Here is a 15306-nt window from a genome sequence, read left to right as displayed (position 1 = left end):
GCCTATCTGACGCATAGAAAACTCAAGTGTGGCCGTTCAAACTGGTCTGAGCAATAAAAAAACTAATTAAACGTGTTGTGTGGGAAGGATTTTAAGTAGAGAGAAATCAGACAGGCCTCGAAGTGAAACTCAACAGGGCCGCAGCATATTGAGTGTAGAGTGCAAAATAATGTTAAAAATATTGCCAAATTGCGCAAATAGACATTGAAACCCAACAGCTCAACACAATAAAAGCCCAAATGTGGAAAAAACGATCTGTAACAGCCACTAATTGGAGGAACCATCTCTTCACGTTTCATCACAAACTAGTGGGTTTGAAATGTTTCTCTGACTTTCAGGAAGCGTTTATGTCCCTGCAGTGTCATGTTCTGCAGACAAACTATAGTTGCAGTGCTGATGACGTGGTGATGATGTAATGGGATGGGTCCATTAATAGATTCACTCTCATGGATCATCCATTCATGTGTACGGTACTCTGTTGGCAACTCTATAGTAGTATAGTATAATAGTTGCAGTTTGAGCCTCTGCCCTCAGAACCAAAGTGAACTTAAACTTTGTCAGCTCTCAAACCTAATGTGAAAAACAACAGCAGGGTGTTTTGGCAAACATAAACAATGATATAGGCTAGCACATGCATCAAAATAATCGCTTCTAATACCCACAGAGGAACCACTTTTTGACGTTTAAAGTGCTTAAAATATCAGTGAGAAATAAAAGGATGCACTTTTACAACACATCCATTTGGTCAAAGCCACAATAACCTCCTTCTGACATGTGGAGGTTGTGCCTGTGGTTGTAAGCTGCTGCTGTGTTGTATGTTTACTGTGAGCAGGAATCACGTGTCTGCGCTGAGCAGGAATTCTAAATAGATACAAACGAACATGTGACCAACACTGAAGAAAATACACATGTCAATTTTGTTGAGAAAAATCCAATTTTTAAGTATTTGCTACTGAATTTACAACAAAGGAAAGATGGATGATTATGACACAACAATGATAAAGTGGTCGGTGATTTTGTTATGTTTTAAGATAAAGTGACATTTACTAGAGATAGGTGAATGCAGACTAGGACGTTTCATTTTATAGTGAGAGCTGGATTATTTCCCATGATGTTACCAAAGTGTCTGTGCATAAAGGCAACAAATACTTTCCATAATCAACCGATAAAGTGAGGAGTGTTCCGTTTATCTCCAGCAAAAGATAACAACTCTCGCATACTCTGGTCTTTCCAACACCACATGCTGCCAAAAACAACCACTATGGTTTCTTAAGTAAATTCATTTTTTATTAAATTAGAATTAAATTTAACTATTTTATAAGGAGTGTTGACAATTAACAATTAACGTATTCAAACAGAGAAATATAATGATCAACTAGTGAGCGACTGACTGAATAATCGCGAATACAGCTACAGTATATAGTCTACATTTGAAACCTCATTCAGTATCTCGTCATTCAATGTACTGCCTTAAAATATAAAACTCACATGATGCACAATAATTCGTCAACAGGTCATTTAAGAATTCCCTTTATTTACAAATGTATCTGCAAGTTGCGTCCATTTTACAAAATCTCTTGTCCGTGTGTAAAAGGATGGCTGGTCTAATGCTATTGAGTTTTGCAATAACATGCTTTCTGGAAAGATTCTTTAATTAGTTCAACCCAAAGTGACATATAATTTCATTAATTATGTATCTATAAAGCTCTACAGAGCAAGAGGGACTCTGGTCTGTGGTAGTGCAGAATAGCAACACAAAACCAGGTCTGACAAGAAAAATCCATCTTATTTAATACAGTTATTATGTAGTTTGAACTATCATCCTCAGAACGTATTGTCCAAAAACACTTGTTTTGCAGGCATTTGAAGAAAACACCTTCTAGCACTAAATGCGGCGCTAATCATCCACAGACCGACTTTAAATGTGGCCATAGAGAACAAAAGAAATGTAACTTTTGTTATTTAATCAGATTTACAATAAATGTTAGGGAAAATCAGGCAGTTACTTTAATATCAGCAATTAGGAAGCAGACATGCGATTATACTATACTATTTTGCAGTAGGCTACTGAATTGGTTTAATCCGTCCGTAAACATGAACTTGACTGTTTGCGTCCGCATTAGGCCCACAATACATGCGCAGGCCATTTTACAAAATACACAAAAACAAATAGAACCATATTCCTGTTAAATAGGTCTGACATTTGAGCTGAATGAGAAAAAAAATAGGCTTAAAGGTTTATCATTATCGACCGCCATAGGCCAACCAGGAGCCAGGGCCTACTGCGCATTTGGAGAATCTCAAAATCAGAATATATATATATATCTGCAATGCGTTTTTTTTTACCACTAATATCATTGAAGTTGTAGGGATAAAACTGTAGCCTATTATGATAGGAAGATAAACATTGTATACATATTTATAAATACAAGTTCACAAACCGCTTTGACGCTGTTAACATTCATACAACACAGCATATTCTGCTCGCTGCTGGTCATGATCAAGTCCAAAGGTCATCAGTATGCGGAGAAAACATGCTCGCGCATCATCAGTCGTTTCTTCTTCATCCTCCGGTTCTGAAACCATATCTTTACTTGTTGGTCGCTCAGGTCCAGTCTGCCCGACAGTTCCTTTCGTTTCTGTCTGTTGATGAATTCGTTCATCATAAATTCATTCTCAAGTTCGGCCAGCTGAGGTTTCGAGTAAGGCTTTCTCTTCTTTCTAGTTTTCACTTGTGATGAGCACCATGGGGCACCTGGAGGGAGCAGAGGTAGAAACAAGTTTTATACTTTAAATTAACACCAACTTCAGCCACAGTGATTTGAACTGAAGGAAAATAACTGCTCCCACTTGTAGGGTACTGCTTAGTGAAACATTATAGTAAATACTGTCATGACTACTGTATATAGAAAAACGAATTTCAGGCTACTAAGAATACCATGCACAGTTGACTATAAGGATATTATAGGGAATATTAAAATAATAATGTTGCCAAAGGATATATAAGCTGAATATAGCTATATGAATTCATTATATGATGTCAAACTATAAGGTATTCAAATAACTCCTGTAACAATAATCGCTAATAGAAATGGTTTAGCCTTCTATAATGACATAACAGCAGATCACAAAAGAGAATAGGCTAAATAAGCAGATATCTACTTATAGTCCTTATCTATTGTGTTACAATGTTGTTGTTTTTTAACTAGGCCTATATAAAGTTGAAGCAACAAAATAGTTGCTTCAATAATGCTTTTATAATATTAACCATAACCTTCTGTAAAAGTCGTCCTGGAGCATGTGTGACCTGACGATGGGTGAACGGGATTCAGCTCCTGTTTGGTGCTGTTCACATTTAGTGGACCTGCTGAATTCGGATCAAGCTGGGCCGCAGAACTGAGAGACCGGCTTTCCAGATCTGAGTAGCCGCGGTCACTGGCGGCCCCGTGCTCCCCAGCGTAAACTTCATCTTGTCTGGTAGACTCCGGTGTCTTGTGGTTTGTGTTCTGGAAGCACCGAGCCGACTCCTCCAAATGCGCCTTGACGTGGCCACCAGAGGAGTTAGAATTTATAGACACCGAGTTGGACAGAAACGGCGGACAGTAGCCGCCAAAGGCGCGGCTCTGAGGTGGTGCTGGAGGTCCAGACGTGCACGAACTTGAGGAAGTCCACGGGAGCGTGCACACCTCTCTCCTATTGTAAGGGATCTGATGCAGCCCGGGTATGTGGGCTCCATTACCCCGCAAGTTGGAGAAATACAGCGACTCGGGGGACGCAAAATTCAACAGAGAACCAACATAACCGGGATTTAAAGGATTCCGCTCACACATTTCCATTGAGCTTTCCTCAAACGCTTGTTGCAAGCCTTTTAGCAACTCCTGAAGAATAAAGGGTAGGTAATTGTTGATTTGTTAATACGGCGTCACGTGATATGCAAAATATGTTGTTCCGCCCCACCCTTGCTCCCAATACCGCAAAGTAAAATGCTCCATGAGGAAATAATTTTGGTATTGGGGGGGTGAGGGGTGACGTTAAATTCTTACCATCACAGTAGTCAGGAATATTTTAAGAATATTTGTCTTATGTCGCTTTTAGTGCCAGGAGCTCTCATTTGAATGCACGTGGATGTTTTTTTTCTTTTTAACAAGGTGACTCTGCGGTCTGACCCATATAGCTAGTATCAAGGGTAAATGGGCCTTAAGTGGATGATGCACGTCCGCATTCATAGGCTTCATGAAATACCTCCAGTGCACATTATAATCATTATTGAGAATCATTTTGGGTTAACGTTCAAAATGCTTTCTTTCATTGCCAGAAAATACAGGCCATCAAGGCACAATAAAAGAGTTAAACATGCAGGCTACCAACCACTTTACAATGAATTAGGCCTAAAACACATACATGGAGATGGAGATAGATGGACAGAGATATAGAAATAGACAGATAGATAGATTGATGTTCATGAGAAACAATAGTCATAAAAATCCCCCTTTCCCATGCAATCTCAGCTACAATGCAACGTTTTAAGCCTTGCACAGATAGCATCCATTGGAGGAGTTTACATTTTATTAGAACATTGTGGCCCGGGAGGTGTTGATTTTCTTGTGGTCACTCCCTTGTAAACAATGTGGATCTTATTCGTGTCAACGTCGAAGCTATGGATTGAAAACAACATATGAGAAACATAAAATGACATGGCATTTTGTCAATTCACATCGACTTGTACAAAAACATCCTCTCTTCTGTTTTCCTGAAATGAACTTCAACATAATTCGCTTACATCTATTGGCAGCCTTGAATTAGTTTGAAAACCTTACTGATTTCTGTAAGACCATATTTTCTTATATTTGTAAGGTCAGATCTAGGTAAATGTTACTAAACAGTGCAATGTAATGTAATGTAGTGCAGTTTAGGTTGATAGTGTCTATAAAAAAAGGAACTTTACTATTTTCTGGAGTGAAGAAAAGGACCAATCCAACAGTCATCTCTGTATAAAAGCCTCTGCATGGCACCGCTCCTGTACAGTTACGATGGGGATCTGTAGACGAATGTTAGCACATTAAAATAAACCGCAAAAAAATCATCTGAATCAGCTTTACTGGCTACACATGCAAGGACTTTAGAGACAAGTCTAGCTACACAAGTAGCCCAAGTGAAATATATATATATATATAAAGCAACAATGACCAACTATAATATAAATGTCTGTGTACAAGTCAAGTGTTTTTGTGCGTTGTAAACAATAGGCCTATATAAAAATAGTACAAATAAATTGCCATATTTAAAGGATATAGGCTACATGGAGATGGTCATCCACATATAAACATATATACATATAAAACCCAGTCGCATTTAAATTATAAATATCAAATACTGCGTTAATCCAAGTCCAAGTGCATTTTACTAGCAGTAGCCTATTTAGTGTACTACCAAAGAAATACATCCATACACTCGTTATATGGTTATATGGGGTCCCATTATACAATGGTGCAATACAATGGCCGCCGAAAGAAGTAGGCCTAAAGTGTGTGTGTGTGTGTGTGTGTGTGTGTGTGTGTGTGTGTGTGTGTGTGTGTGTGTGTGTGTGTTGGGGAGTACATTGATATTGAAGGAGCAGTTGATCTGATTTCAGAACAACTGATCTGATAATGGGGGGGTATTTGACAAAGTAATTTTGTTGTCACACAGATCTGCTGCCGATGGGATTCCTTATTACTACATTTTGTCCACAGTCAAACAGGCATATTTTATTTAATTGAATAAAACCCATTAGCCTAAAGATAACACAGATTTAAAATAGATACGTTTAGGGTTTAAAGTTAAACCATTCAAGTTTATCAAAATCACTTTAACAGGTCATCTTGTAATTTGAGTAGTTGCGGCTGTAATCCAATAGGTGGCCCTGCAAGTTCAAATATGGCCTTCATGCTGTCTTGGCTCTTCTCATTGTTTGTCAGTTGCTTAATTCGTCAATAACACATCAGCGGCTTCCATCATCACTGGGGCAATCTGGATTTACTGCTTATGTTACACAAAAGCCATCAAGGGTATGTCTTTCTGGGTATATTTGTTGCAAATGACTGTTCAGATGTTTAAATGAAGGAAACAAACAAAACAGCTGGCATAGCATGTGTAATAGCGACACTTTATTTTAGAGATAAAGAAAAAGGAATTTATGATGTAGAAAATTAAAGAATACCGAAAAAACAAGTGTTTAAATCTGAAATATTTGAACATAAAAGATTTAAATCTTAGTACATATACAATATAAAAACAAAGACAGCAATATTATATAACTAATTGCATGAAAGCAAATGAAAGCTGATTTTCTTTGCGCTGGGTTTAGAAATGCTTTTACATCTTTAGGGTATACAGAACTGTATATAGGCCTAATTAGTTTTTTATATTAGGGCCTATAATAAAAACATGTCTAAATCGCATGTGGCCATTATAAAGTAGCCCATATAAAGCAAAAGAAAGAAAAAAAAGTCAGCAGTATGCATTAGATTTAAAATTAAAACAATGATTTCTTAGTGATGAAAACTCACTGTTATCAACGAGTCTTGGCTGGCAAATGACCAGAGTGCGTCACTTTAATCTGTTTACAATTTTTTTTAGAAACTTGTGTTGAATCACAAACTGTGCAGAGCTCCTACAGACAAAGTGCGCTCTCTAAAGACAATGTCTCTTTAAAAAGATCAAAATACAGACGTTTGTATTTGTGACATTAACGTTTTGCTGCTAGAGCCAACAAAAGTAGCCTACATGGGTTCCCACAATTACGAAATGAGGAGACGTTTTAGTGTTCAGTTTTAGTGTCGTTTACTGCTCTTCGTCCTTCATGTTTAGGGTGTCAGGAGCCAAACCGAGGAGCTTCAGTCTGGTTCTTTTCCAGGCCCTTTGAAGGAAGCTATCTGCCGTCTATTGTCCTTGGTAATAAACTTGCTGCTTTCCTCGTTCAAGTTCTTTGGGCTAAGAACTATTGCCTTGAATCTTCCATGTGTTGAAATCTCAACAGTGTTTGGAGTCAGTGGAAGTGGGTTTAATTTCACTTACAATTAACAGAATTTAGGATCACATCAACTGCTCTCTATGGTCACTGTGGAGGCTTAGGTTACAACAAGCAAACGGGTTTCTGTATTGGAAGGAACATTAAATGACTTTCTGTGTCCTGGTTGTGCCCATTTTGGGACTGGGGGAGAATATGAAACTCCTGTACGCCTTTTAAGTACAGACTACACATTTTGGGACAACGTTATTGTACTTTAGAACATCCTCAGCGTCTGTTATTCATCCACTGGATGGAAAATGTCGATAAATGTAGGCTTTAAATTATAAACAAATCAAAAACAACTTAACCATGACTTTGCATTGGCTAATCCTTTTAATCAAATTAAGTTTGCATCAACATATGCCGAAAGACATCATCACCAAGGTCATGTTTAAAAATGATCACAGCATTAAGATTAAACAACGTGGTAAAAAATAAAAATAAAAGGACTAAATAGTTACTTTAAGCCCCTTTTCCATTGCCCGGTACCAGCTCGACTCGATCCGCCTCGAATTCCTGCTGCTGAATGGTAATATCTAGCTACACACTAATGTCTAATTATTTACACATTAGGCTACTTATTATGATTGAAAGATAAATAATGTTCATATTTGCATTTTTGCGCCTCCTTAAGTGTCCTGCTACAATATCCTGAGAAGTAAGCAAGGACTTGTTGCTACAGAGATTTTCTGGTGAATTTAAAAACTCTTAAGTAACAAAGGACTGCTGATGTAGCCTATCACAAACAAAGAGTAAGAAATTATGAAGTAGGCCTAATTAGTTCAAATCATGCAAATCATGACGGAAGTGGTCAGAATTAACCGATATTTATCAGTACCCGATGATGATGCATGAATATACTGGCTCCCAGTCAGTTCTCTGGTAAATTATTATATAGCCTACTATAACCTATAGCCTAGTCCTCTATTCGGAGTTATTCACTAGGCCAACTTATTTACGAATCATCAATTATCAGATCATTAGGCTACTGATTCGTTCCTCACTCGTTTCCTACTAACTCACAATTATGTTTACAATATTGTAAAGTGATACCCGTTACGTAAGACAAATAAAATATTTAAATCATACTATAAAGTAGTTTAAATGAGCTCATCATTAAACAACTACAGTCGTAAAAATGCTACATTCATCAATGTACCAGTAGTAGACCTAATCGAGAAACATCAGTAGCCTATTTTACAGTGTGGTAGGCTATTAGCACTTTTATTTAAGAAAAGGAATACGTCTTCCACCGCTGATTAGTTAACCTACTTCGTGGTCACTGTAAGTGTGTAAGTGCCCCATAAGCACATTTCAACCAAAGTGACAAGTAGCCTAGCTGTTGAGTTTTTACTGGGTAGGCTACAGGCTATGCAATAAGTTTCTTAATGATGACAAAAACCGAGGAGGCAGAAAAACGACTCTTAAAGTTAAAGATAAAGAAACATGAGTGACTGTTAAGATTTAAAAATACTTGAAAACATTGTTTACTAATTTTATATAGGGCAATATAGCCCACAGTCGCCTTTTATTATTTAATGATACGTTGAGATTTAATGAACAGCATACTGCTATTCCAAGCATAATGATATTCAAGTTATGAGTCACGTCTCTGATTTGAGTGGAAAAAGATTTATTTCACCATTCACGATGCTAGAAATGAGGGCGTGTTGTAGGCCTTCCAGTGATGAAATGTAAAATAAGTTAGACTTACAACCACCCAGCAAGTCATTTTAACTGTTTATTTGAGCTGGTTGTGAATCTTAGTCAGTATTGCAATAATCAGATGTAATTCTGCCTCGTGAATGCTATTTTCAGATTTTGCAGGTTAAGGGCAATAATTAGTTTGCTCCCAGTCCTGTTATTTGTTTATTTGCATTGACAAGAAGTCGACACTAGATGGCCCTCTCACTTAAGAAAAGAAGTCTGGACACGAGTTCAGGCTTTGTCTTAAGATGGAGCAGTGAGGTTGGCATAAAGAAACAGCTGCATTTAGCATCCAACATTGACACATTTGTTAATGGGTTTGTTCAGATCACTTTGGGGGTTGATTTTTGAGTCAGGTTGTGCTGAAGTGCTCCAATGATGTTGTCATTTAGCATCATCTTATGTGTTTCCATTGTTTTATTGGCAAATCTTTTTTTATCTGAATCTGATCTGATAAGATTCTCAAAAATAGTTTTTCCTAGATGGAAATTAATGAATTTAAACTCAAATATTTAACATCTTAGTAAAGATGTTCTCTCACACTCCAACAATCTTCCCACAAGCAAGACATATAACTCCATATTTCTCATTGGCTGAGACCAAAGGACAGATATGCATCCTGTAATAAGTATGATTGGGAAGCAGGCATGAGCTGAAAAAAGAAAAGGAAATGGAATGTACAATTATTCGGCAACCACATACATAGTTTTACATACAGATTTGAACCACGGTCTATTAGATACACATGTAAATTTAGCAAAATATGGATCAGTAGTTATTTGACATTATTTGTTCATGGTGTTGTTTAAGTGACAGATTTCCATATCTACCCAATACATACAATTTAATTTCCTATTGACATGTACACTAGTTTCTTGATGACTGGTGAAATTAGACAGTGTCCACTGTTTAAAGAGTACTTGCAAAGGGACTTCGTGGCCTACAGACTCCAGTGATACACAACTCTATAGCACATGGAAGTTATCAAATGGAGGAAGCAAACACCTAATAGTTACTTTAAAGTAATAAAAGACCACTCAGGAAACATAAATATTGTTTGGCTTTATCAAAGTAAGAAGATGTAAAGGAATGGCAGTGGCCTGTCTCCTGTCCACATCCTCTTCCTAAGTGAAGGTATTAAAGCTAAAAGGGTCAAATCAGAAAAGCCTCCTGCTCAGGCTACTTCATTAAGAGTCAAATACTTTGTGTGTAATGGCAATTAATGGCAAGTCTCTATAGGTCTGCAATCTATTAACAGACTTTAAATATCTCTGCATTTATTTTTTATGTTAATCTGTTTAAAATTATGATTAATCAGTGACATTGTTTGGCTCGATGTGCTTTGGTAGGAAAAAGGACAAGACTCACTGCCAATTCAGTATCTGTGCAATGGTTGCATGTATGCAATCTGAGCACACGGTGAATGCAACCTCTTGCAACACTTCAAGTGATTAATGCGTGATTATTCATCTTACGTCCAGTAATATTATTGTTATCTACTGATTTGCTGGTCTATTACAAAAGCCTAACCCAATAATGAGCATACATCATATTTTGTCAATGTTGTTACACTTACTAAACATTAACATTCAAGATAACATGCACTTTTTTCATTCTCACTACAGGTGATGCACAATCTGCGTATGTTGTGTGATTATCCTTTCGTAGTGCAATGTCTGCTGCAGTTCTTAAATGGTAAAGAACTGCTCACATCTCATTTTGCCCAAATGATTGCACTCTGTTAGGGTTTTAAGGAGCTTGTGCGTTGCGAGTTATATCTACTTAGCTGCTATGATAAAGTCAAATGATTAATTACCAGTTACAACTGTTTTAACACAAAGCAATACTGCAAAACCAAAAGCAGATGGTCATGGTTACTGTGATGGATTTCTGCACCTCTAGCAAGTTTTAAATCTGATTTATAAATGGAGACCAGCTTCAACCACATTCAAAAATCAAAAACAGAACAACTGCTCTTGTAGTTTTTCTTGAGTCCCATCGTTCATCCATATAAAATTATAAGGACTGATCATTTTACAGCTATGAGGATCAATGAAAATGAAAGAATTTACAATATGGGTTACATTTATGTTTAACTGGTTGATACTTATATTGACTAATATGTGCAGAATTTGAGCATTCCTATTTGTGCCTTCTTGAAAAATTACATTTTCAACAAATAATGTCTAAGAGTATCGGCCCTTAATAAGGTTGTTTTGATGACGTCACTAAATTTCAGGGGGCTGGTAGTCCCAGACTGAAGGGAACCCTTCAGAAATGTAAGGTCCTATTGTCAGGGGCCATTCACCCCTGTACAGAAAAGGGAGCCACTAAGTTTAAGCTATTGAAATATGTTGCAGTATCTCTAATTACCTCTAGATGCTGTGCCTAAATGCACTGACTGTGTTGAGGTGGCTGTGGTCACTGCCATGTCGTGTTGGGACACTTGAATAAAACAGAGACATGATTAATGTTATTAGCAACACCTGTGCTTTTCCTGACATGCCAAAATGTGAAAAGGTCTATTGATGACTTATTGAAAGCTATACCAAATGAATATTAAAATACCCTGATTTTAATAATTTTGCTGATTAGACCTCTTCTCAGGACTGTGTGGGTGTGTTCAGACTGAGATTCATCAGACATCTCCATGACTCTCCTGTTAGGGCGGGACAACTTCCACCATCATCATTCTTACAGGTAGATTGAATTCCATGACATCACGTAATTCCCATCATAGCTCGCCCACCTTCAACCTGATCAGAGGTCTAATCGGATAAGAACTGATAAACACTTTTGTTGTTTTCAGGGATCTTTGCTTGACTGACAGCCATTTCAGCCCATCAAAGTTGACGCACCGGATTTTCTACAGTGTTGTCACAATGTTAAAAAGAAAACACTTAATGTTCATTTAAGAAGATGTAATGTGTATTATAGGTTTTATTTCTAATATGTGAAAATAGCTTCTTTAAGCTCAGTTGTGAGCCTAGTAGCATTTACCTATGCTGATTCCCCATGGTGTAACAGTAGCCATCTAATAGTCAAGTCTCTCCCTAAGACTTCAGTGTAACTGTTTTGACATTTGGTAAATCTGATCATATTCTTCATCTAGCTGACTGTTGCTATGCATGGCTGCTGTGCGAAAAATGTGTTAATTAACAGTAGCTTATTTTAATTTGTACTTTGTTGCTTCATGTTGCCTTGCATGGACAAATTCACTGAATAGTGGATTTTATCGCTATGTTTATTACATTTTCTGCTCCTTGTTTTGAGAATGCTGATTATTTTGTGGTTGCCACTTTTGCATCTGATTGTGCTTTGTTTGCATTTCTGAACCCATCACTTTATTGGATTTAGAATGTCTTACCAAAGGACTGCAGCTGAAAACCAGTTAGCTGGCTAACAAAGCACATTTATAGAAATGTTGATTAATATGCATTGTGTGTAAATCAATAAATGAAATGTATGGCCATCCTTTTTGATTTGCACCTCCTTGTGAAATCTAGCCAGCTTTACATATGTATACCTATCTGGTGTGTATTTGTAAAAATGTAAATAAAGAATAATTGTATTTTTGGAACAGTATTCATTTTCCATTAGAGCTGATATGCCCAGAATGTATCCTTTGACTGTTTATCACATGACTTTCAGTACAGTTAATATCAGTTTACCTAATGCTTATTTCATTACCCAGATCAACACATTACAAATGGATTACCACAGACTAAATATCCAAATGAAATAGGTAAGATGTAACACTACCGCTCTTTCCTCTCTGCTCCAACTTTGGATCCCATATCTGTGGCCCTGATCATATACAATATGAGTGACGAGAGAAGTCATTTGAAAATATATCCAGAATATATTTGCCCATCCTGAATCTACTTCTACTTCCTACCAGTCCATCTTCTCTATTTGTTGTTAAAGTTTAAAATGAAACTTTGCACACCGGCAGAAAGCTAACTGAAGTAAAAAACTGAAAATTGCTAACTTGATGCTGAGAAACCCTGTGACCACTAGTCAATATTTCGAACCACTCTGTGATTCTGCATGAATTCTTAAACTTCAGATTCATATCTACAGACCGTAAATATTCTTAACATACAGTACAAGCAAAGGCCCACTTAAAGTGTGCTATTGTTCATCAGAGCAACTGCACACTTCAGACTGAAGATCACAAGTACCATGAATCAGCCTCTTCAAAAAAAAAGCTTAAGAGCCACTTCAAGTCATCCACATGACAGACTTCATGTCCAAGCATAAATGTGGCAGAAGGAGGGGGGAGAAAGATTATCCTACTACTACATAGATGACAGTAATATTTCACTTAATTGCTTTAATCAAACAATGTGACCAAACAAAGGCAACATTTGATCTTTTTGTAGCTGGCCAAGAGAAAACATTGAGCAGAATAGTGAGACTTAGGTTTGTTATGCTCAACATGGTAAGTAAAGTAATGTTTACAGTAAAATTCACTGATATATTTCAAAATGTTAAGATCCTGTATCTGCAGTGTAAAAATACCTCAAGGTAAAACTCTCTTTGCAGAAAGATTCATCAGCTGCACAATTAATCTAGTACATGCAAATCACCTAATTATATTAAATTTAAATTCCCAAAGCTCTTAGAGGAGACTGCATACCAGCATCTTACTTGAGTACAATGTTATTTTTTTCATTTAAAAAACTAAAACAAAGTGATGAGTGCATTTAACTAAAATGTATTAATTGGTCTTATACTGAAAGCTGTAAAATATGATTCTCCTAAATAAGATTGGAGCATTAGTTTACATAAGTTTTTTTGAGCAAATGACTAAGTGAGCTGAAATACATTTGCATGGAGAAAGTTGATATAGAAACTGAAGTGTCAGTAGGTTCTTATCCTGGTTCTAAAGCCTTATATTTGTCAATGTTGTTTTGAATCACATTATATTGCTCATAATATTACCATAATACGACAGAACATTTCAGGTCAGGAAAATGGTTCTTTGGCACTACAGCTCCTCTAAAATGGATTTGCAGAGGCCTAATTAAAATATCTATTATCTATTTATTTTCTTGCCACATGCACTAATATTGGCAGGAAAGAGAGTGCTCAAAATAGACACAAGTCAGGACATAAGGTAAACTATTGTTCTGCCCACAACTCCTATTCAACGCCTAATATCACTGACAGCAATTAATATTAAATCCTGCAGGAGGCGCCAGAGGACGCATAGAGGATAATCTGATGGTGCCTTCATGGTCATTTCATATCCAGAAACCGGTCCATGCATGGGTATTATGTCTTTACATATGGAGTTAGAGTTAATATGATTTATACATTTGCCAGTTATTTTACTATAAATACCCGGACTGCTTCCAACAAAGATTTTGACACAGACAGACAGAAAGTGTGAGGAGATGGCTTTAAAAAGATAGGAGATTCAGTTAAAACCCAAAAATATTCAGGTATAAGCTTTCAAAACTGAGTATATTCGTTTAAATTTAACAGCATAGCCAATCAAAATGGGCAAAATGAATATAAAGAATAAGATGTAACGAAACTTAATTTAAAACACAGACTATTGATCGTTAAATTAAAAAAGAATTACTGGCACTCTTTTTAAAAAGTAGCCTCCCGTAACATCCAAATAGGCTAATTCTATATGTATTAATAAATATATGTGTGCTGTTGTCGGTAAATGCGAAATAATGCAACCCATATCACCCCATCAAAATGTGTCTTTGGAAAATAAAGAACTGTGTGGAGCAAAATCCTAAAAAAAAGAAAAATATAAAATGCACAGAATAAATCAACATGGCCTTAAAAACAAGAACAAATAACACTCTTAATGTCTTATAACAAACTTACACCTTAATCGCAATGTACTTCATACTCTGATTAAGTCGCAGAAATGGTAGAAAATAAAACGAAATAAGGAGAATAAATGAAAAAAAAACAACGATTAGAGAGAGGGAGGGCGAGGAGAGGGGAGGGAAACAATGGAGAATCAAAGCATAATAATATTCCTAAATGAAGAGGGAAATGTTGCACCGCTCATTTTATTAATCAGACTGTCAATTTCACCCAAGAGGCCAAACCCAAGAGCAATCTAAAACAGACTCAGAGATCAACCCAGGGACAAGCAGCACCTCGCTCCTCACTCCTCTCTTCCTCTCCACTTGGATATTATTCGTCTGACCGAAGGCCGCCTCCATCATCAAGTGACAGCCCTCTCCTATTTATTTGCTTATAAACCTGTTACAATAAATGATCATTGGAGCAACGTCAGCCGAGCATTTTAACAACGAGCAGCAACCACTTTTGATGAATGACATTTCGCTGCTGTGGGCAGGATGCACGGCTCATTTTGAGCAGTCGCTCGTCGATTGCATTCAGATTCTTCACTTTTTTGCGTCTTGCTTATAAAAAGGTTTAGAGACAGTTATTTTGAGACAGTTGCTGAGTTGCATGCGGATTTAGCTGCGACACAACTCATTGGTGCTCCAGCCCCCCTGGACAAGTGCTGTGGGTGTTTTTTTTTCTTGTTCGTCTTGCGCGGCTTA

The 15306-nt window shown here is 36.9% G+C and overlaps 1 protein-coding gene across 1 annotated transcript; it reads right to left on the bottom strand.

Moving 5' to 3' along the window:
• Positions 1-1847: 1847 nt before the first annotated feature.
• hoxd12a (homeobox D12a) lies at positions 1848-3836 on the bottom strand. The gene is made up of 2 exons (XM_038720074.1): positions 3275-3836; positions 1848-2755 (listed from the first exon to the last, which is right to left on the bottom strand). The coding sequence occupies exons 1-2, from the start codon at positions 3834-3836 to the stop codon at positions 2517-2519; spliced, it is 801 nt and encodes a 266-aa protein (XP_038576002.1). The 3' UTR covers positions 1848-2516.
• Positions 3837-15306: the final 11470 nt, after the last annotated feature.

Source organism: Micropterus salmoides, unplaced genomic scaffold, assembly GCF_014851395.1.
Source record: "Micropterus salmoides isolate LMB-PRFRI ecotype aquatic unplaced genomic scaffold, ASM1485139v1 Ms_hic_scaffold_15, whole genome shotgun sequence".
Classification (NCBI taxonomy): Eukaryota; Metazoa; Chordata; class Actinopteri; order Centrarchiformes; family Centrarchidae; genus Micropterus; species Micropterus salmoides.
This window is presented reverse-complemented; position numbering and strand designations above follow the sequence as displayed.